At 34.9% G+C, this 23,877-nt stretch overlaps 1 protein-coding gene across 1 annotated transcript in view; it reads left to right on the forward strand.

Annotated features, from left to right (window-relative positions):
* LOC117033443 (E3 SUMO-protein ligase RanBP2) overlaps positions 1-21,555 on the forward strand; it is a 63,716-nt gene extending 42,161 nt beyond the window's left edge. The window contains 8 exon segments of the mRNA XM_033125615.1: positions 222-314; positions 643-821; positions 12,360-12,564; positions 14,935-15,036; positions 18,436-18,581; positions 19,936-20,209; positions 20,327-20,661; positions 21,047-21,555. Coding sequence (XP_032981506.1) covers positions 222-314; positions 643-821; positions 12,360-12,564; positions 14,935-15,036; positions 18,436-18,581; positions 19,936-20,209; positions 20,327-20,661; positions 21,047-21,352 — 1,640 coding nt within the window. The 3' untranslated portion in view covers positions 21,353-21,555.
* The last annotated feature ends 2,322 nt before the right edge of the window (positions 21,556-23,877 follow it).

Below are 23,877 nucleotides of genomic sequence, written 5' to 3' on the forward strand. Positions count from 1 at the left end.
GATGAGCTAAAATGATAACAGAGCAGCTCAAACGAGAGAGCGTCAGTGTGAGTTGTAACAGTAGAAGAGGCATTAAGGATATAGAATTGGCAAAATTGGGTGCTATTTGGATGTGGGGAGTAAGGAAAAGTGAGAAGTTGGAGATAAGTTCTAGGTTTTTGGCTAGGAAAACTGAAATTTATTAGAAATTTTTTATTTAATAAAATCTGTTACACTTTAAGATGAAGATTTTGAAACAGCTGTCAAGAAACTTAATGGAAAACTGTATCTGGATGACTCAGAAAAATGTAGACCATTAGAAAAAAATCTAACAGGTATGTTAAGTTAAAATTACTAATTATAATGTTTTCTTTTTAAACTATTTATTTAAAAGGAATCTCCTAATCTGATAATTTCTGTGTTACTTATGTATCTACAATATGTAGTTACTACAATATGCCTGTGGTGATTTAAAATACTTAAAGATAATATGGAAAACATTGTTCCTGGTGGTCCTTGATCTTCATTGGCACTCATACTCGGAGTTCTCATCACCTGGGTCTGTGATCTGTAGATTACATTGAGGACCATTGTTGTAGAATAGTTGGGCTTCATCTACTTTTATCTTAACTTTCTTTTGCTTATGTTGTATGGGATTTTCAGAAAATGAGAAAGAATGTGTTATTGTTTGGGAAAAGAAACCAACAGTGGAAGAGAAGGCAAAAGCGGATACATTAAAACTTCCACCTACGTTTTTCTGTGGAGTCTGCAGTGATACTGACGAGGACACCGGAAATGGGGAAGACTTCCAGTCAGAGCTTCAAAAAGTTAAGGAAGCTCAAGTAAGGACATCTCCATTGTTTTCCTTCTGAGTCAGGTGGCTTTGTTAACGCAGTAAACTAGAATGTTCGTGCCAAATGGTAATAATGGGTTTCAACTAGGATTAGGGATCTACCAATTATCAATGTCCAGAGAAGGAGGAATTTTGTTCTCCATAGAGGACTATGAAGGTTCATCCCTGTGCGTGTGTTGGGGTTTGGGAGTAAGGATAGCATGGACTGTGCAGATGTCTCTAAGAACATCTGCCACAATACCAACAGTATTAAGTGGTTCCTTTTTCATGCGAGTTAAGGTTATTCTAGGGGGGGCAGAATGCACAGGAAATAGCAGCATTTGAAACCTAGTTCCCTTATACCTTGCTTTGTCAATAATTTCATAATTTGATTACTTTCTTAGCTCTGATGTGATTATTTTAATACCTATCAACACCTTAGTGTCTTTTTTTAAATTAAATTTATTGGGGTGGCATTAGTGAATAAAATTATACAGGTTTCAAGTGTACAATTCTATAATAGTACATCATCTGTATGTTGCATTGTGTGTTCATCACCCAAAGTCAGATCTCCTTCTGTCGTCATATATTGGACGCTCTTTATCCTTCCTCTCCTTTTCCAAATCCTTTTCCCTCTGGTAACCACTAAACTGTTGTCTTTGTCTGTGAGTTGTTGTCTTGTTCGTTTGTTATTTTCAGTTTTATATTTCACATATTAATGAAATCATACGGTTTCTCAACTTTTTCTGTCTGATTTATTTCACTTGGCATAATAATCTGAAGACCTACCCACATTATTGCAAATGGCAGTATTTCATCTTTTCTCACGGCTGAGTGTAATATTCTATTGTATGTATGTATGTATGTATGTGTGTGTGTGTATATATGTGTATATATATATACACACACGTATATACCACATCTTCTTTATCCAATCATCTATCGAAGGACCCATCAGTTGTGTCCATGTCTTGGCTACCATGAGTAATACTGCACTGAACACAGGGGTACGTATTATCTTTACAGAAAAATGTTTTCAAATTTTGGGGGTAGATATCCAGAAGGAGGGATTGCTGGGTCACATGATAATTCTATTCTTAACTTTTTGAGGAACCTCCATACTGTTGTCCATAGTGGTTGTACCAATTTATATTCCTGCCAGCAGTGTGTGAGGGTTCCTTTTCCCCCACAACCTCTCCAGCACTTGTTGTTAACTTGTCCTGTTGATAATAGCTATTCTGACAGGTGTGAGGTGGTATCTTATTGTGGTTTTGATTTGCATTCGCCTAATAGCTAGTGAAGCTGAGCATCTTTTCACGTACCTGTCAGCCGTTTGTTTGTCTATTAGCCCCTTATTGGAAGTGTTGTTTGCAAATATCTTCTCCCATTCGGTTGGTTACCTCTTTGTTTTGTTGACAGTTTCTTTTGCTATGCAGAAGCTTTTTAATTTGATAAGAGTTCCATTGATTTATTTTTGCTTTTACTTCTGTTGGCTTTGAGGTCAAATTCATAAAATCCTTTCTAAGACCAAGATCCGTAAGTTTAGTACCTGTGTTTTCTTCTATTTATTGTTTCAGGTTTGTGTTTAAGTATTAAATCCATTTTGAGTTAATATTGGTGTGTGGTGACAGCAGTCTAGTTTTATTCTTTTGCAGATGGCTTTCCAATTTTTCTAGCACCATTTATTGAAGAGTCTTGCTTTTCTCCACTGTATGTTTTTGGCTCCTTTGTTGAAGATTATCAGCCCATATATATATATGTGGGTTTATTTCTGGGTTCTTAATTCTGTTCCATTGGTCTGTATGTCTGTTTTTCTGCCAATACCATATTGTTTTGATTATTGTGGCTTTGTAGTATAATTTGAAGTCAGGGAGTGTGATACCTCCAGCCTTGTTCCTTTTTCTTAACGATTGCTCTGGCTATTCAGGGTTTTTTGTGATTCCATACATATCTGATGATTTTTTCTATATTTTTAAAAAGTGCCATTAGGTTTTTTATGGGGATTGCATTAAATCTGTATATTGCTTTGGGTAATATGGCCATTTTAACCATGTTGATTCTTCCAATCTGTGAACAGAGAATACTTTCCATTTCTCTGTGTCTTCTGCAATTTCTTTCAATAATTTCTTGTAGTTTTTAGTGCATATCCTTTGTTACGTTTATTCCTAGATATTGTATTCTGTTTGTTGCAATTGCAAATGTAGTTTTTTTTTTCCATTTCTTTTTCTGAAATTTCATTGTTAATATATAGGAACACAATGGATTTTCGTATATCGATTTTGTATCCTGCAACTTTACTGTATTTGTTTATTGTTTATAATAGCCTTTTGGTGGAGTCTATTTTCTGTAGGGTTTTCTGTATAAAGAAGCATGTCATCTGCAAAAAGAGACATTTTTACTTCTTCATTCCCAGTTTGGATGCCTTTTATTTCTTTCTCTTGCCTGATTTCTCTGGCTATGACTACTAATACTATGTTGAATAACAGTGGTGACGTGGTGAGAGTGGGCATCTTTGTCTTGTTTCTTTTTTAAACTTTAATTTATTTTAAGCGTGTTTTTCCAGGACCCATCAACTCCAAGTCAAGTAGTTGTTTCAGTCTAGTTGTGGAGGGCGCAGCTCACACTGGCCCATGCGGAGATCAAACTGGCAACCCAGGTGTTACGAGCATCACGCTCTAACCAACTGAGCTAACCGGCCACCCCTTCTTGTCTTGTTCTTGATCTTAGAGGGAACAGTTTTCACCATTGAGTATGATATTAGCTGAGGGTTTTCATATATATCTTTATTATGTTGAGGTACTTTTCTTCTATATTTATTTTATTAAGTGTTTTCATCATATGTAGATGTTGTAGTTTGTCAGCTGCTTTTTCTGCATCTATTCATATGATCATATGATTTTTATCCTTTGATTATGTGGTGTATTACATTAATTGATTTGCATATGTTGAACCATCCTTGTGCCCCTGGGATGAACCCCACTTGATCATGATACAATCTTTTTCATTTATTCTTGTATTCGATTTACTAGTATTTTGTTTAGGATTTTTGCATCAGTGTTCATCAAAGATATTGGTGTATAGTTTTCTTTTTTTGGTGTTATCTTTACCAGGTTTTGGTATCAAGATAATGTTGGCCTTAAAAAATGAGGTAGGAAGCATTTTCAGTTTTTTGGAAGAGTCTGAGACGAGCAAGTATTAAATCACCTTTGAGTGTTTGGTGAAGCCATCTGGTCCTGGACTTTTACTTTTGGGTGGCTTTTGGAAGACCATTTCAATTTCCTTACTGTTGATCGGTCGGTCTATTTAGAGTTTCCAGTTCTTTATCATTCAGTCTAGGAAAGTTGTATGTTTTTAAAAATATGTCCATTTCTTCTTGGTTATTGAATTTTGGTGACATATAGTCCTTTGTAGTATTCTTGTATGATCCCTTGTTGTGGTCTCCGTCATAACTTCTCTTCCGTTTCTTTTTTGTGTCTTTTCTCTTTTTTCTTTAGTGAGTCTAGCCAGGGCTTTGTCAATTTTATTATTTTTTGTAAAGAACAAGCTCTTTGTTGCATTAATTTTTTTCTATTGTCTTTTTGGTCTCTATTTCATTTAATTCTGCTCTAACTTTTATTTCTTCTGATGACTTGGATTAATTCTTTTTTTTCTAGTCTTTAAGCTGTAATGTTATGTTGTTTATTTGGGATTTTTCTTATTTCTTGAGATAGCCTGTACTGAGATTAATTTCCCTCTTAATACTGCTTTTGTCGCATCCCAATTATTTTGATACGAAAAATTTTATTCTCATTTATTTCTGTGTTTCCTTTGATCTCTCCTTTTATTTCTTCATTTGACCGAGTCATTTTCTAGTAGCATGCTGTTTAATCTCCACATATTTGTGGTTTTTCCCACTTTTTGTAGTTGATTTCCAATCTCGAAGCGCTGTGGTTGGAGAATATGCTGGGTTATCATTTCAGTCTTATATTTGCTGAGGCTAGTTTTGTGTCTCAACATATGGTCTATCCTTGAGAATGTTCTATGTGTACTAAAAGAGAATGTATAGTCTCATGTTCTAGGATGAAAGGTTCTGTAAATGTCAGTTACGTCCATTTGGTCTAATGTGTCATTTAAGGCTGATATTTCCTTTTTGGTTTTCTGTTTTATGATTTATTCATAGCTGTCAATGGCATATTTAGGTCCCCTACTATAATTATGTTTTTGTCAGTTTCTCCCTTTAGTTCTGTTAGTAGTTGGCTTTATATATTTTGGTGCTGTCTGATGGGGCGCATATATTGACAAGTGTTATATCTTCTGATGTATTGTCCCCTTTATCATTATGCAATGTCCATCTTTGTCTCATTACCTTTTTTATCTTGAAGTCTGTTTCATCAGATACAAAGATACAAGTATGGAAATACCTGCTTTTCTCTGCATGCCATTTGCTTGGAGTATCATTTTCCACTCTTTCACTTTGAGTGTATATTTGTCCTTGCAGCTGAGATGTGTCTCTTGAAGGCAGTATATGGTTGGATTTTGTTGTTTTGATCCAGTCTACTACTCTGTACCTTTTTATTGGTGAGTTCAGTCCATTTACATTTAGGATGATTATTGATATATGAGAACTTCTGGTAGCCATTTTATCTTCTGTTTTCTGGTAGCTCTGTGTCTCCATTGTTTCTTTTCCCTCACATTTCGGTCTGTAATTTCAGTTTGGTGGTACTCTATGATTTTTCCCTCTGTTTTCTCTTTTTCTGTATTATGTGTCTCAGTTCTGGATTTTTTTTTCTTTTCTTTTGAGTGGTTAACATTTAAGTTATTGAAAAGAAAGCTTCATATATACAGTAGTCCCTTTTCTCCTACATGCATCTTATCTCTGTTCCCCCTTGCAAATTCAAACCTTTGCCCCCTCCCCTTTTGTGTTTTTGTTGGTCCCAAATTATTCCTGTTTATTCTGTGAGTTCATTTCCGAGTTGCTATTCTTTTTTTGTTTTTACCTCTTTTATTCTTTATGTTATATTTAGGTGTATAGTACCTTATTCTGAGTAAGGGTTCCAGTTTCCTGCTTCTGTTAGTCATCTTGTAGTTTTGTCTTTGTTTCAGATAGAATAACCCCCTTCAGTATTTCCTGTAATGCAGACCTCAGCTTCTCTATGTCTGGAAAAGTCTTTATTTCTCCTTCATATCTAAAGGATAACTGCTGGATATATTATTCTTGGCTGGTAATTTCTCACTTTCAATAGTTTGAATATTTGATTCTACTCCCCCCTAGCTTGTAGAGTTTCTGCTGAAAAATCCAATGATAATCTAATGGGATTTTCTTTATAGGTTACTATCTTCTTTTTCCTGGCTGCCTTGAGAATTCTTTTTTTATCATTAATTTTTAACAGTTTTAATATAATGTGCCTTGGAGAAGGCCTCTTTGGATTGAGATAGTTAGGTGTTTTGTTTATTTCATGGATTTGAAGATCTAGTTCTTTCCATAGGTTTGGAAAGTTCTCATTGATTATTTGTTTGAATAGGCCTTCTCCCTCTCTTATTCTGGTATACCTATGATTCTTACATTGTTCTTTCTGATGGACTCATATGGTTCTTGCAGAGTTCTTTGACCTTTTTTTTTTACTCTTAAGTCTCTCTTTTTCCATCTATGTCATTTCCAGATTTCTGTCTTTGGTTTCACTAATTCATTCTTCCATCTGGTGTGCTCTATTTCCTAAGCTTGCTATTTCATTCTTCATACCTTCTATTGAGGTCTTCAGCTCCAGAATTTCTAATTCTTTCTTTTCTAAAGTTTTGATTTCTTTGGTAAAGTATTCCTTTTGTTTGTTGATTTTATTTCTGAGGTCATTAAACTACCCATCTGAGTTTTCTTGGATGTTGTTGAATTTTTTTTTAGAAATACAATCTTGAATACTGTCGTTTCAGTCAATATTTCTATGTCTGTAAGTTTATTTTCTGGAGATTTTTCATTTTCTTTCTGAGCTGCCTTGTTACCTTGGTTGTTTGTGGTATTTGGTGGATTATTTCTCTTCCTAGGCATTTATGGGAATGCATTTTTTTTTAAAAATAATACCTCTTGTATTTTTTAATAATACCTCTTTTTAAGTGATACTTCTTTACCAGGTTGATGAAAAGAGGTTTTTGTTTTGCAGTAGGTACTGCAGATGTACAAGTGTTTTATTTTCTATTGTGCAGCCTTGGCTTCTTGGATCTCTGCTGGGTAGTGGAAAATACCTTGTATTCCCTGAGTCGGTGGGCCTTTCCTCTGTGACCAGGTCACCTCAGCCTCATGTCACCACCCCTCTGGGAGAATGCGGTGGGTGATGGGGTTCCGAGCCCTGAAATTCGGGTGCTGTTCCAGCAGCGAGATGCAGTGTTGCACTGCCTGAGGTGTCCCCGGTGCCTTCTGGGATCAACCAGGAAGGGTGGGGGCAGGGTGGGCTGTGAGAGGCCTCTGGTGTGTTTGTAGCTTTGTTCTCCTCCAGTAATGGTGACTGCTAGACCTCAGCTGCCTCACCTCTGTATCCACCCTCGTCACTGGGATTAGCCCAGGTCTGCGTCTCTTTCTCCAGTTCTCAGGGCTGTAGATATTCTGCTCTATAACCTGACACTCACTGCTGCAGTTTCTCCTGGGGCAGCCTGCTAGCTCTGGGAGGGTGAGGGAAGGCGGCCGGGCTCTTTGGCTTTGTTTTCTGTCTGGCAACGGGGGCTGCTAGAACACAGCTGTGTACTTCTGTATTCGCACTTATTATTCAGTTGATAGGTTGATTCGCCAATCACTGGATTCTGATCACTCAGGCTGGAACGCTTGGGGCTGTAGAGACCCGCCCCTGCAGCCTGATTCCTCCCCTCTCCCGAGACCCGTGAGCTCCGGCCTGCGGGCTGGCTGCGGCTGTGGCACCCTCTCGGCTCTTCTCCCTTCACTCCTCCCATTTGCCCCCCTTCAGATGTTTTAATGCTTGGATCTCAGACGTGTTTGTGTGTTGGCGCAAGGAATTAATAGCTGTTCAACTTGTAACTTCAGGGGGAGAGCTCAAGAGCCTCTCTCATGCTGCCATGCTTCTGATGTCACTCCAGCACATGGGTGTCTTATTTTGTATTCCACAGAAACTGGAAGACAAGGTTTCTGTTTAGTAATTTTTACAATCTAATATTGACATGTATTCAGAATGATTTATTGTTCTCTCAAGTAATACTGTTTTGTTTTATTGTTGGAAAGGTGGTTGAAATGAAAGAGTCCTGGAGTTAGTTATGAATGCAGTGGTTTGTTTAAAGCATATGTGACTAGAGAGAGATGGGGTCCAACACATGGTCAGAGTCTGTAAGAAATTTACTGCTCTTCATGGTCTGTGTGACCGAGGAATCTAGCTGGCCTGCTTTCTCCAGCTGTCACTTAGGATGTGCCAGCTATTCAGTGGATTTAAACTTAGTCATCAGTGCACATGTAGTTAATGGCCATCCGCTAATGTAATGATATCACTTTCTCATTTATAACCTATATAACTCATTTATAAATAGGTTGATTTGTGGAAGTCCTATTTGAAGTTTTTCCATCAGTGGCCTCTCTATGCTAAATCTAAAGAGTATTTTAAATCAACAGTTTCCCTGGCTCTCTAGAAGTACACAGTATGCCATTTCTGTTTGTCTTCTTTAATTGCTGGCTACTAGAGGCTTTATTCATTCAGCAAATACAGTATTAATATAAATTTGGATTTTGCAATTGAAACCATGCATTTTAAATGTGCCCTTTTACATGCAAAACTTAAAAATAATTAAACTTATCTATTTAAAAGTACTTATTTTAAAACTGAAAAATAATTTCAACACTGCGCAGACTGAATTGCATGTTGTTTATTGTATTTCCACTTCATGGTGCCACTTTAGCTGGTACACAAGGACTTGGCATCATTTGTCAGTATTTTGTGAGCCATGTTGTTTATAGATGTTGAAATACCTTATTTGAGGTGATTGTGTTATTTTAAAACATTTATCATTTTTATAACTTAAAATCTTGCATCCTCTAACATGATCATAATGTTGATTCAGTACCAGTACTAGGGGCTGTCCAAAAATACCTTTGGTACAGAAGTTATATGTAATCAGTCAAATTAAAGGTTGAAAAAAATGCCACAGTGAATTGTAATTTCGCAGGAAATCACCCTTTGATACACAGAGATGAAACAGAACTAAAAACTGTTAAGCTACAATATGCTATAGTGGATGTAGACTTACATACACCCTCTGAGAATGCATCCTTCCTGCTGTACACTCAGTCTTAAATTGGATTATGCAAGGTCTTCAGATATGCACCTCTTTCATAAAATGCCAGTGTGCAGTATTTATCAGCATTTTCTCTGAGCTAGCACTGTGCTGAGGATTGGGGATACAGTATTGAACAAAACAGAAGTAAATTGATTTGTTTGTTTGCAAATGGACTTCTCCACTGAAGAACTCTTAAGGGGAGGGTGTGTTAGGGGCTGAATTAAAACACATCCTTCCCCAAGTAATCTAGCCTATAGTTTTTGGGCAACATTTATTGTGATATAATTCAAATACCATATAATTCACGCATTTAAAAATGGTTCTTAGTATATTCACATGATTGTGTAACCATTACCATACTCAATTTTAGAATGTGTTTTCATTATTACCTCTAGTAGTCACCACCCTTCCCCATTTGCACTCAACTCCTGTAACCCTAGATAACCACTGATGTATACTTTCTGTCACTATAGATTTGCTTATTCCAGACATTTCATATAAATAGATCATACTAATAGGTGGCCTTTTGTATATGGCTTCTTTTACTTAATGTTTTCAAGGTATATCCACATTGCAGCATATATCCGTATTTCTTTTTTTTTTTATGGCCGAATAGTATCCCATTGTAGGATAACACCACATTTTATTTATCCATTCATCTGTTAATGGCCATTTGGGTTGTTTCCACTTTTTGGCTATTGTGAATAATACTGCTATGATACTCTAATCATTTGACACAAACATAGAATGAATGATCTCTTCCTTGTGCTTCAAATACATTAAGAAATAACCTTTTTCATTTGCATTAATATTTTTATTTACATAAGTGAAGTTCGCTTTTGTAGTGTGTAATTGTATGTGTGTGTTTTCTGTGAGTTCCTACTCATGCCTGAATTCTTGTAATCCCCACCACAGACAGGATATAGAACAAATCTTCCCCCACCATAAACTCTAGCAAATGCTGATCTGTTTTCTGTTTCTATATTTTTGCCTTTTCCAGACTAACATATAAATGGAATCATACAGTATGTAACCTTTGCTCACAGCTTTTTTTCACTCAACATAATGCCCTTGAGATTTGTCCCAAGTTATCCTGTGTAGTAATAGATTATTCCTTTCTATCACTAAGTAGTATTACATTGTGTATATGTACCACAGTTTATTCTTTAATACATTGAAAAGTATTTCTAGTTTATTTTGCTTTTCTGTGGTTTTTTTAAAGTAGAAGATTAAATTATTGGTTTAAGACAATTCTTCACTTCTAATATAAATACTTAATGCTGTAAGTTTCTCTCTTAAGAACTGTTTAGCTCTAGCCAAAAGTTTTAATATGTGGTATTTTCACTTTTATTCAATTCAAAGTATTTATTTTTCCTTTAGACATTCTTTTTGAGACATGCATTAGGTAGTGGTATATTGCTTCCAAATATTTGGTGATTTTCCAGATATCATTCTGTAATTGATTTCTGATTTAATTTCATTATTGTCTGTAAACATACTTTTAATAATTTCAGTTTTTAAAGGTTTAATGAGTGATGTCTTGGTGAATGCCCACTGTACATTTGAGAATATGTAGTCTGCTGTTTTGGGGTGGAGTGTTCTATAAATGTTAATTAGATCAAATTAGTTGTTACTGTGTTTTCCAAGTCTAATATATATCATTGCTAACTTTTTGTGTGTTTGTTCCATTGATTATTGAGAGAACTTTTGCCAAACACAATTGTGGATTTGTCCATTTTCCTATCAGCTTTTGCTTCATGTGCTTTTATGGCAGTGTTCCTTCCCCCTGTTTCTATTTTCTAGAAGACATTGTTAGGAATTGGTATTATTTCTTTCTTAAATGTTCGATAGAATTCACCACTGAAACCATCTGGGCCTTTTGGAAGGATTTAATTGATAATACATTTTCTTTACTAGATATAGGCCTGTTTAGATTATATATTTCTTCTTGTGGGTTCATTTCATCATCTGTTATCATATTTGCCGGCATAATGCTATTCATGAAGTTATGAAGTTCATTAAAATTTATCACTTTCAATTTCAATGGATCAGTACTGCTGGCTCCTCTTGCATTTCTTAGAATTGTAATTTGTGTCTTCTTTCTTGTTGTTTTTTTTAGCCTGTCAAGAGGTTTATGAGTTTTATTGACCTTTTCAAAGACTGAGCTTTTGATTTTCTTTCTCTTTTAATTTCCTGTTTTATTGTTTTCTACTCTACTTTTCATTATTTCTTTTCTTTTTCTTGCTTTAGGTTTGTTCTTATTTCTCTAGTTTTTTAAGGCGAAAGTTTATTGATTTTTAGACTTTCTTTTTTAATATGTGCATTCAGTACCACAAAATTCCCCCTTCCTTGCTATTGCTTGCATTCCACAAATTTTGAGAAGTTGTAGTTTAATTTTTATTAAGCTCAAAATATTTTTAATTTTTCTTGAGATGTTTGATACGTGTATATTTAGAAGTGTGCTGTTTAATCTCGAAATATTTTGGGATTTCTCCCAGCTATATTTCTGTCAATGATTTCTAGTTTAATTCCATTGTGAACTGAGAGTTCATACTTTGTATGATTTCTATTCTTCACAATCATACTTTGTATGATTTCTATTCTTTTGAATTTGTTGAGTTGTGTTCTGTGGCCCAGAATATGGTCGTTCTTGGTAAAACTGTTCCATGTGAACTTGAGAGGAATAGGTATTCTGCTGCTATAAACTTTAATTTCTGTTATTTTTCCGTTGTAAAATTCCCATTTGATTCTGTTTTTATAACTTAGGGTTTTTTTGCTGTGAACCTCTATAATATCTTTCCAATTGTTTAAGAATATTTTTTCTTACCTTGTGGAGCTTTGTTATATCCTTTTTAAAGTCTTCTTACATCATTCAACACATGGATCATTTCATAACATCTCCCACCCTGTGACCAAAGAATTGGCTTTTCTTGGGACTTTCTCCATCTGTGCCATGGACAGCTTCAGTTTTCTGGGCTGCTCTAGCAACCTGTTGGGATTTGGGGGCGGGGTGGGCAGAAAAACTCCCACAAGGTTCTCACAACCAGATTATCCCTCAAGGTTCGAGATTCTTAATCCTGCTTTTATCTACCTTTCAGGGATTGCTTATTTTTGCTTCATCTGTTTCAATTCAATTCAGTTGTAGGTGTTGGGAGAGAAAGGATGCAGTGTGAAATGGGAGAAAGGTGAAGTGCGCTACTCAATGTTGTCGAGAATTCCAAATCCTCTATTTCTTTTAAAATAGGGTATATGACCCTTTTTTGTCAGTAGTATTTAATGGCAGTTATTTGTTACTTCCTCTTTGCAGAAATCCCAGAATGAGGAAATAACTACCACAGCCGACAGTGTGTGTACAGATGAAACTAAAGAGACTGTACCATTATTATGTAAATCTGAAGAATCTGATTTTATTACCAAATCTATTAGTTCACCACCTGTTTCTTCTGGAACTGTGGACAAACCTGTAGATTTGTCTACTAGAAAGGAAGATGATGCAGATTCTGTAAGCCAAGGTAAAATTTGATACATGTTTACAAAAACCTAGGCATACATTAACGTAAGGTGCACCTACCTGTATGTTTGAAAAGACAGATTTTTAAATGTAGATCCTAAAAACTTCCCGGAAAAACAAATTTTGAAATATACTATAAAAGGGCATAAGATATTTGTAATAATCAGAAAATCATACTGCCTTGTCAACAGATAATAAACAAGTATTTTTATTGTTAGAATTGTAGTTATTAGGGAATGCAAAGCATTGTGACTCTGACATATCTACCTGAGAATAAATGACAAGTTTGCTTACATGGAAATTTTCTTCGTGATAGTATTTTCATTTGAATACAGTAGTCTCCCCTTATTCATTGGGGATATATTTTAAGACCCCTAGTGGATGTCTAAAACTGCAGATAGTACTGAACCCTATATATACTATGCTTTTTCCTAGATAAGCAGTCATCCCTGAGTGTCTGTGGGGGAATGGTTCCAGTATCCCCCGCGTATACCAAACTCTGCAGATACTCAAGTCCCTTATATACAATGGCATAGCATTTCTATACAACCTAAGCCGTCCTCTTGTATACTTTAAATCATCTTGAGGTTACTCATAATACCTAATGCAATGAAATGCTATGTAAACAGTTGTTATACTGTATTGTCTAGAGAATAATGACAAGGTAAAAAGTCTGTAAATGTTCAGTACAGAGGGAACCATTGTAGGCCTAACTACTTAGTACATGTCAGCAACAACATAAAATTTTTTTGTTGAATATTTCCGACCTGAGGTTGGTTGAATTCACAGATGATGCAGAACCTATGGATATAGGGGGCCAACTCTACAGGCCTATAATAAAGTTAAATTTATAAATTAGGCACAATAAGAGATTAACAAGAATAATAATAAAATAGAACACTTAATAATATACTGTAATAAAAGTTACATGATCTTTCTTTCCCTCTCTCTGTTAACTGAGATGGCTACTAAGTGACTAAGGGCAGGTACCCTATACAGCAAGGATACGCCGCGGGATGATTTATGTCCCATGTGGGACGTTTTGAGATTATATCACCCTACTCAGAACAGCTCTCAATTTAAAATTTATGAATTGTTTATTCCCAGAATTTTCCATTTAATATTTTTGGACAATTGTTGACTGTGGGTAACTGAAACTATGGAAAGCAAAACTTCTTTCTGCAGGGGGACTGCTGTATTGTTTGAGTTACATTATCTCTCAAGTACATTAAAATTATTTTAAGCATAAATGAAGTAATTGTAGAAATATTACAGTGGGGTGTTAAATGTTTATGATACTGCAGTTGAGCTTTGAACAACATGTTTGAACTGCGTGGGTCCACTTCTACATGGATTTTTTTCCAATAAATACTATAAATGAATTTTTTTCTTAACGATTTTCTTAATAACATTTTCTTTTCTCTAGCTTACTTTTTGTAAGAATACAATATGTAATACTTACACAATGTATGTATTAATTAACTTCTGGTCAACAGTAGACTATTATATTAGTTAAATTTTTGGGGAGTCAAAAGTTATACTTGGATTTTTGACTGTACGGGTGGTGGGTTGTTCAAGGGTCAGCTGTACTTGACTGTCTTCTGTTTATCAGCTCCATTAAATTAAATACTCAGTTATAGTAAGTAATATTTGATACGCTTTTCCCTTTTTTCCCATTCTAAATGCTCCTTGGAGGAGGAATCTTAAAATTATATTGCCTTATATATGTTCATTGTCTGTATTACCCAATTTTTTCAAAAGTAGTCCTGAATAAGTAACAAATACTACATTTATAGGTGCTTTAGAGTCTTAATATGCTAAAAGGGGAAGGTAACTTCAGACCTAAAATCACGTTTTCAGATGAGGAAAGTAAGGCATAGGACTTGAAGAGAGCGTGCAGCTAGTTGCATGTTGGCAGAATTAAGACAAGACTTCAAAACTCCCGGTGACAAAATATAAATAAGACATTTAGTTTTTATTAGTGTATCATTTTTAATAGGAAAAAAATAGTCTTTATGAAGATGTTTCCTAAATTTCTGCCTTTGAATGTTTTAGATCATAAGAAGACAACATAAAGTAGAAACTGTCTACCTCTATATCTTAGTACAGATCTCATCTCATTTTCAAAAACTGGTATTTGGCATGCTTTTGGGATAGTGTTCATTGAGAATAGTACCTGTAAACTTAAAATACAGAAGTAGCTCAGAATTGGCTGTGTTTTGTTGTTTTTCTTCAGAGAAATAACCAGAAGATAACTAAACTCCTCAGTAGTCTAGAAGGTCCTGCCCCCATCGTCGCTGAGTCCTAAATACAACTTTGATATTTAATGTATATTAAATGAAATGTTAAATGGCTCTTTTCCTTTTGCCAGTGGAAAGCAAAACGATTTCATTTGGATTTGGAAGTAGCACAGGGCTGTCATTTGCGGACTTGGCTTCCAGTAATTCTGGGGATTTTGCTTTTGGTTCCAAAGGTAAGATCAGGAGGAGGGATTTTAATGATTGTGTTACAGAATTAAGCAGAACTGAGAGAACTAATCCTCTGCCACAGAGTTGTCACTAGGTTGGACATTTTCTCCCTTATCCCCACCCTCCAGTTTGTTTAATGTTTTTAATAAGGAAGGGCTTCTATATTTTACTACTATTTTTGACATTTATTACTATAACCATTAGAATTTTCTCTTAATTCAGAATAAATAATGCCGATAATGCTCCCATCCTGAAATGGAGAACCTCTTTCCAATTTGGAATAACTTTGATTTTGGTACATTATTCTTTTAGTTATACTTTTAGATTTGATTTGGTAATATTTCAAGATTTGTGCATCTGTATTTTTTAAGGAGATGATTTTGTAGTTTTTTTATTTTTTTGCAATATCCTTGATTAGATTTTAATATAAAGGCCATGCTAATTTATTGTGCTAAATTTATGATTGGTGAGCTTTCCCATCTTTTCCAGTGGCTTTTCAATTTTTTGTCCATTATGGTATCCTTTGTAGAAAATAATCCGTTTCCTTGATTGTTTCAAGTTTATTGGCATATTATATTTTCACATTCTTAAAATGTCTTGCATATATTTTATAGTACCACGTAAATTATTCTTGTACAAAAGGTTTGGTTTGTGGAATAAATTTTATTCAACATATATACTTACAAGACTAATCTAATTTGGAATAATATTCTTCTTTATTACGTATTTATACTTACTTCACAGCTCCTGGCGCTTAGGGAAAAATATATAAGACTTTTAGAAATTATCTTCAAATATAATGTTATGTTGGAATTCATAACTTCACTGATGTCTAGTGGCTTTATTTTTGTTTTAATTTATTAAGTAGCCTGAAATCACAGGATAATAAGTCAACAAATACAGCAGTATAGTGTGTACAATTAACCAAATAAAAATTGATGTGTTAGGTTGCTTGTTTCTCAGTGTAATGCTTTCAAAGTACCCCGTCAGTATTGTACAAAGTTGTGAAATAGGCAAGACTCAAATCTCATGAGAAAGGACTACCTTAAGCCTTACCCACTAACACTCCTCACCATCACTTGGCATTTTTCAGTGAGATTATTCACCAAGCTCTTTTTCAAACTACATCTCTTACTTTGTTTTCTTAGATCTGACAGAATTTTGTGCTTTGTCTTTTCAAAGAAGTAGCTTTTGGTTTTACCAATTCTCCTCTTGTTTGTGTTTTTTATTTATCTTCAAATTTTGCAATTACTTTTCTTTAAATCATTGTTAACTTGTGTGTCAAATGCTTCCTTTATTTAATCAGATTGTACTAACAAGCGCAAAATAGTATTTGAAACTGTTAAATCCCCTGGAATCAATTTTCTTTGTATCCCATACCTTTTTGTAGGGAATTTTCAGACTTTTGTAAATTTCTTGATAATTTAGAATTTTGGTTTTGTCTTCCTCTTTGATTAAGAGCTGGTAGAGCTTAACTGTTTTTTTTTTTTTTTTAAACAGGTGATAAATTTCACTAGGATGTTGGCATCTTTTTTTCTTTAATTTAAACTTGTGTCTGACACTGCGTGGACTTTTGATGTTAAACTTTTTGTTTTTGTTGGTTTTAAGCTAGAGGAATCTTTTTCTTTCCTCCTTTTACATATTATTTCAGTGGTGATTACTTTTTGTTTATTTTTTTGTTCATTTCCTTTATTTTTTGTTTCATTTTGTTAACTTATGTTCCTTTTTTTTCCTACTCATTTTCTTCTGTAAGTCCTATTCGCACAGGTATTTCAACCATTCCATGTCTCTTTCCATATTTCATATGGAAACTAAGAAAATAATAAGGAACATATGTTTAGCGACTGCCCACCTTAGTCAGTGATTGCCATTTTATCATATTTCCTTCAGGTTTTGTAGTGTTTTCATTAAACCTGGACATGTAGTAGAACCCTCCTAGGTACTATGACCTAAATTGTTATCATGAAATTGATACTGATTGTTGACATGCATATTTTTATACTTTTGCTGCATAAATTCCTCCTCCTGGTCTCTTTAGGAGTAGTGTTTTTCAACTCTTGGTTTCATATTAGAATTTCCTGGGAGCTTTAAAAAACAAAAACCATCTGATACTTACGTTGTGCTCTCTGGAATGGTACCACAGCTGATGGTATTTTTCAAAAGCTCTTGGTATGATTCTAATGTGCATCCAATGTTAAGAACCATTGCTTTAGAGGAATTTTGAAAATTTCTGCCACCACCCCTCCCAAGGGTATTTGGGATAATTTTTAAAATTTCGTGCTTGGAAGATCCTGAATTATTTTTGAGCCCCAAACCTGAATGTCATCTAGATTTGTGGTTACGGTACTCAGGAAGCCCCCATCCAACTTGAGGTTTTCAGAGCATTCTTTTTCAGTATCTTAAGAATTTTTGTCTTCTCTCTCTCTTTCTCTCTCTCTCTCTCTCTCTCTCTCTCTCTCTCTCTCTCTCTCTCTCTCTCTCCCACTCGTTCTCTCTCGCTTCTTTTCCTAGTTTTTTTTCCTCTTCATTAAATCTGGCTTAGAAGGTGTTGCTGTTTTAGTTATTGATTTTGTTCTTTATTTGATGTGCCAAGTTACTTTTTCAGTGATCTGTCACAATTTTGCTGCTTTTTGATTTTTAGGACCAGATATTGAGTTCTTTAAGTCAGTGATTCATCAGCAAGTAATGAAAAGTTAAGAAGTATTTTATTCCTCTAAGATAGTATTATCAGGCTGGGTCATCTCAGTTGAGATGATGAAGATTTTACTTTTCACCTTCTCCAAGGTGTGAGCGAGAGGAGCAGTCTTTGTTCCTCTGCATGGGCATGGGAGCCTTTTCACTCCTAACAGTCTAGTATCCCTTGAGGACACTTGGAGTCAGTGAGCTTCTTCCAAGGCCTGGCCATGAAATCTTAAACTGCAATACTAGTTGCTTCAGGAGGAAGTTGAGGTAGAGCACTTACAAACGTAGACCACTTTGGCAAATTTGGAAGTAGCGGATTTGGCCTCTTTGAGGACATTTTTAGATTCAAAAGCTATTTTTCTCGTGATAAAATGTTTTATGAAATGAGCTCCAGAGGGAGCTGAGCTGAGTTTTGAGAGTTTCAGCGTATGTACTTTTAAGAACCTGCTTGTTACTAAAAGTTCTTGTGTGGTTCAATATGAAGTTTACCTAAGGGTCCGATGATCTTATGTTTGTACCTCCAAGCATAAACAGTACTAAACGTACTGTGTGCTCACTACATGAGTTTAACTTGCCAGAATAATATAATTTTAAACATTTTTCAGCTAGACATATATTTCACATCATTGGAAATTAGATGCATTGATGAAGACATCTAACCAGGGGATAAAAGCTTATAAAAACAGATAACCACTGTCTAAATATCCTAATTTATTCATCAGATAAAAATTTCCAGTGGGCAAATACTGGAGCAACTGTGTTTGGAACACAGTCAACCAGTAAAGTTGGTGAAGAAGAAGACGGTAGTGATGAAGAAGTAGTTTATAATGAAGATATCCATTTTGAACCAATAGTGTCCTTACCAGAGGTAAATATTAAAGAATGAAAATCTTACTAATAATTTACTTTACATTTGAAGTTTAAAACTTTACATAGGCTTGATTTGTAGGGCTAGCTTTGTATTTCTTTCTGAATATTTATAATTTCAAATAGAAGCTCTTTATTAGAAGTTAAGCTTTTAAGTATAAATTGTCTTCTTTGTCAAAATTTATATATAGGGGGTGGCTAGTTGACTCAGTTGGTTGGAGCATGGTGCTGGTGGCACCAAGGCTGCTGGTTTGATCCCCACATGGGCCACTGTGAGTTGTGCCTTCCTTAAAAAGAATAAATAAAAATAAGTAAATGCACACACACACACACACACGCACACACACACACATATATACACACACACACATATATGTATGTATATATATTTATATATAAATGTTTGGTAAATTATATATATGAAATTGGGAAGAGCTGAATTTTTTCTTTTATTTTTTTAAGATTTTATTGGGGAAGGGGTACAGGACTTTATTGGGAACAGTGTGTACTTCCAGGACTTTTTTTCCAAGTCAAGTTGTCGTCCTTTCAGTCTTAGTTGTGGAGGGTGCAGCTCAGCTCCAGGTCCACTTGCTGTTGCTAGTTGCACGGGGCACAGCCCACCATCCCTTGTAGGAGTCGAACTGGCAACCTTGTGGTTGAGAGGATGCACTCCAACCAACTGTGCCATCCGGGAGCTCAGCGGCAGCTCAGCTCAAGGTGCCGTGTTCAATCTTAGTTGCAGGGGGCAGAGCCCACTATCCCTTGCGGGACTTGAGGAATTGAACTGGCAACCTTGTGGTTGAGAGCCCACTGGCCCATGTGGGAATCGAACTGGCAGCCTTTGGAGTTAGGAGCACGGAGCTCCAACCACCTGAGCCACCGGGCCGGCCCCTGAATTTTTTCATATGTTAGAATATCATGTTTGTATTAACAATTCTGGAGGCAGAAAATAATCGCATAATTGCTAAAGTCCTTTAAATAAAAATAAACTACATTTTCTGGACAAGAATGTTGTTTTAGACAAATTACTGTATCAGTTTTCAACCTCAAGCAGTAGTTAGTATTTCTTTTGAAGAACTTTTTAAAATCTCTTCTGTCCTATAAAAGAATGTGTTTAATTTCCAAAAAGAAGAAGAATACTACACAAGAGAAAAATATTTAATGACAAATCAAGTCTTTACTGCTTCATCCAAATCAGATGTATTCCTACCTAGGATATTACCATTTATCTCAGTAATACAGTTTGAATTCTGTTAATGTCATTACAAAGACAATATTTTTAAGGAATTTGTATCTTTGAAATTTGTTATGGACTATGTTATAAGCAGCAGCTTATTTTTCATCTACTATCATAGGTAGAAGTAAAATCTGGAGAAGAAGATGAAGAAATTTTATTTAAAGAGAGAGCTAGGCTTTACAGATGGGATCGAGATGTCAGTCAGTGGAAGGAGCGTGGTGTTGGAGACATTAAGATTCTTTGGCATACACTGAAGAATTACTACCGGATCCTAATGAGAAGAGACCAAGTCTTTAAAGTGTGTGCCAACCATGTCATTACCAAAACAATGGAATTAAAACCCTTAAATGTTTCAAACAATGCCTTAGTGTGGACTGCCTCAGATTATGCTGGTATGTTTAAATGCTACTTTTCATATTTTGGACTTTGCTAAGATTCATAACAAATATATAAAACAATTTATAAGTTATTTTGATACTAAAGTCATTGTGTTTTTTGTTTTTTAATAGATGGAGAAGCCAAAGTAGAACAGCTTGCAGTGAGATTTAAAACTAAAGAAATGACTGATTGTTTTAAGAAAAAATTTGAAGAATGTCAACAGAATTTATTGAAACTCCAGAAGGGACAGTTATCACTGACAGCAGAATTATCAAGAGAGACAAATCCTGTGGTGTTTTTTGACATTTGTGCAGATGATGAACCTTTAGGACGTATAACCATGGAATTATTTGCAAACATGGTTCCTGTCACTGCTGAAAACTTCAGAGCACTGTGCACTGGAGAGAAGGGCTTTGGTTTCAAGAACTCCATTTTTCACAGAGTAATTCCAGATTTCGTTTGCCAAGTAAGTATTAACTGTGTAACACAACTGAAGTCTAGAAAAGTGTACCACACTAACTGGAGAATTTGAGTGTCTCTCATCACCTGTAATTTTCTTTAGATTTCTTTAGCTTTTCCACACATTAGTTGGTGTCACCGCCCTAACATCCTATCCCCACAAAAACTTTCACCCTAAAATGGTTCAAATTTCTAATGCCTTGAAACCTGCTAGAATTTGAGGGTGGAAAAAAGATGTTGTTAATTTTTTGTTTCAAAAATGGATAGTTCTTCATTTTTAAACCACATTCTCAAGCAAGCTGGGTGTTTAGGGCTTATCCTGTAATGGTTAGTTCTGGGTGTATTTTAGTATTTTATTCAGGATTCCTAGTAATCAAAATCTTTTTTTTCAGGGGGGAGATATCACCAACCATGATGGAACAGGAGGACGGTCCATTTATGGAGATAAATTTGAAGATGAAAGTTTTAATGTGAAACATACTGGTCCTGGCTTACTATCGATGGCTAATCGAGGCCGAGATACCAATAATTCTCAGTTTTTTATAACACTAAAAAAAGCAGAACATTTGGACTTTAAGCATGTAGTATTTGGGTTTGTTAAGGATGGCATGGATACTGTGAAAAAGATTGAATCATTTGGTTCTCCTACAGGGTCTGTTAGTCGAAAAATTAGTATCACAGAATGTGGACAGATATAAAATCACTGTTTTTCATAGTAAAATTTTACCTGTATAAACAGTTGAATTGAAGCTTAGCTGTTATGACAATATGGTAATTATGTTCAGCTTTTGAAAATGGACGTTTCCAATGTATAAATGTAAAATTGCAGCTTATAGCTGTTGTCACTTTTTAATGTGTTATAATTGACCTTGCATGGTGTGAAATAAAAGTTAAACACTGGTTTATTTCAGGTGTACTTGTGTTTATGTACTCCTGACATATCTGTATTAAAATGGAATAATACTAATCTTGTTAAAAGCAATATAGACCTTCTCATACTATTGAAGGAATATTATATATGCAATTTAATTTTAATTCCTGTTAAGATATTGGACTTCCTGCATGGATATATTTACTTACTGTTTGATTAAAGGGACCAAAACTTGGATAATTTTTATTTTAGATTTGAAATATATTTGGTAATTTTAACTATTGGTGTGCTCATTTATGCATAGAGGCTTACTTATGAATGGGTAGAGCCACAGAGGGTAGAGACTTAACCAAAGTGCTCTTCTATAATCCTTGCACCTCCTGTATAGTTAATGAACTTCTAAGTAGAGTACCTTCTTTTCTTAAAATGATATGTAGCTTCCTGTGCCCTTTCAATGGTATTAAATTAATTTTTATATTTTAAACAAGTTGAGTATTTCCTTAGATTTTTTTTTTTTTTTAACTTTTCTGTCATCTGTTTCTACTACCTCAAACTGCAGCTTGGTTCTGATAGAACTTGAATTTTCCCTTGCAGTTATTGTGATAAAGTATGAATATTTTAAAAAGGTCTATACCATGTTCTTTGGTTGAAATTTTGCTTTATACTAGATTGTTGCAGTACCTTTTTTCTGGTGAATTTTGTAGCAAAAATAAAGTGACAATTGTTAACAGCCATGACATTTAAAAAATTCATTACTGTGCATCTAATCGTTCGTTCTAGAACCAAAGTAAGGAAGACAATTAAAGGTCTGTAAACTCAAACTGCCACGTAATTTCCAGAACTCCCAAGGAAGTGACTTTTTTCAAGTTTGATACACTGAAAATTTATCTGGAAATGGCCAATGTCAAAAGTTAGTCAAACTGCTAAAAAGGGGGATGTTCTCATCGACCTATTCAATGTAGAACTATAAAGCTAGTTAGAGCACAAAATTTTATATATTCCAATCATTCCAGTCACACACAGTGTCTGCCTTCTGTCCTCCTGTATTCTTCCCAGTGAAATCACCTTGTTCAGTAAGACAGTGGGGTTTATTCTGTTTGGGGGTTTGAAGATGGTTTATCCTATATAATAAATACCTGTTCACCCACCACCAGTCAAAGAAGTTAGATGTCATGTGTGGTTTGTGTGAGTAATGAGTGATGGACTGCCATCATTAAATTCACTTGGCCATAAAGCCAGATAACTGAAATAAACCCACCCCAATGTAGTATCACTTGAACTACACGAACCTTACAGAGAACCATATATGCACATTTAATAGCAAGACTTGGTTTCTTTAGACACCCATGTAATATAAGTTGTATTGTAATTTTTCAGCTGGGGCACCTGATGCCTTTGTCATGATTTTAGAATAAATTCCAAGTAAAGGCAAGCACACATAAGATTTTTTAGAGAAATCAGCTTTACATTGATTTTGATGCTATCCTAAAGCATTCAAATTATGAATTAAAAAAGATTTAAAACTAATACTTGGAGCAAATGTTGGATAAAACTGACTACTAAACCGACTTTTCCAGTATTCCAAAGATGCTTAAAAGTGGCTTGAGGCATTTTTAAGAAAGACTGTCACATTTCAGGAAAGGACTTTGTTTCTCTGTTATTTAAGTGCTAATGTGGTATAAACCCACATTAGGTACTTCTAAAAAAACTGGCTTGATTTTAATATTGGCTCATTAAATTCTGCTTGAAGCTAGAAAATAAAGAAATTCATTATTTGTATACTTTATGGCAAAGCAGTATTGGTTTAAATAATTTAACTATTAAAACTTACATAAATTCTTTTGCATTCGAGGAAATGTAATTAGGGAATCTGGGAGTTTTTAGTTCAGACATGCTGTTGAATATTCAAAATTTAGAAAAGTAAAGGATTATACTAGTGTAGTTGTATAAGAATTTAAGTGGTTAGTCATTCACCTCTATTAGCCTCTGTTTAATGTAGGATTTAGATTGATGTACCATGCCAATAAATATTGAGCACCTACTAAAATGGCAGACACTGTTCTCGGCACTGGGAAAAGCTGTTAAAACAAGTAGATGCTCTCGGGAATCTTACATATTGCTTTTTAATATCTTCTTGTGCTACATAGGAAACAGGCCAACGGCAGGGAGTGAGGAGATAATTCTTTTTGAAATTGCTATGCTTTGCAGTACGATATATTCTTGATTTTTCTCTCCTTTAATGTTATAGTTAGCAAAGGCCACCCCAATTATGTCCAAACGCACACTAAATATGTCATGACATTTCAGGCAAGGGTGGGGGTTCCTACCAGTCAGGTTTGGACCATTCTGGTG

This window comes from Rhinolophus ferrumequinum, chromosome 13 (assembly GCF_004115265.2).
Source record: "Rhinolophus ferrumequinum isolate MPI-CBG mRhiFer1 chromosome 13, mRhiFer1_v1.p, whole genome shotgun sequence".
In the NCBI taxonomy this organism is placed as follows: Eukaryota; Metazoa; Chordata; class Mammalia; order Chiroptera; family Rhinolophidae; genus Rhinolophus; species Rhinolophus ferrumequinum.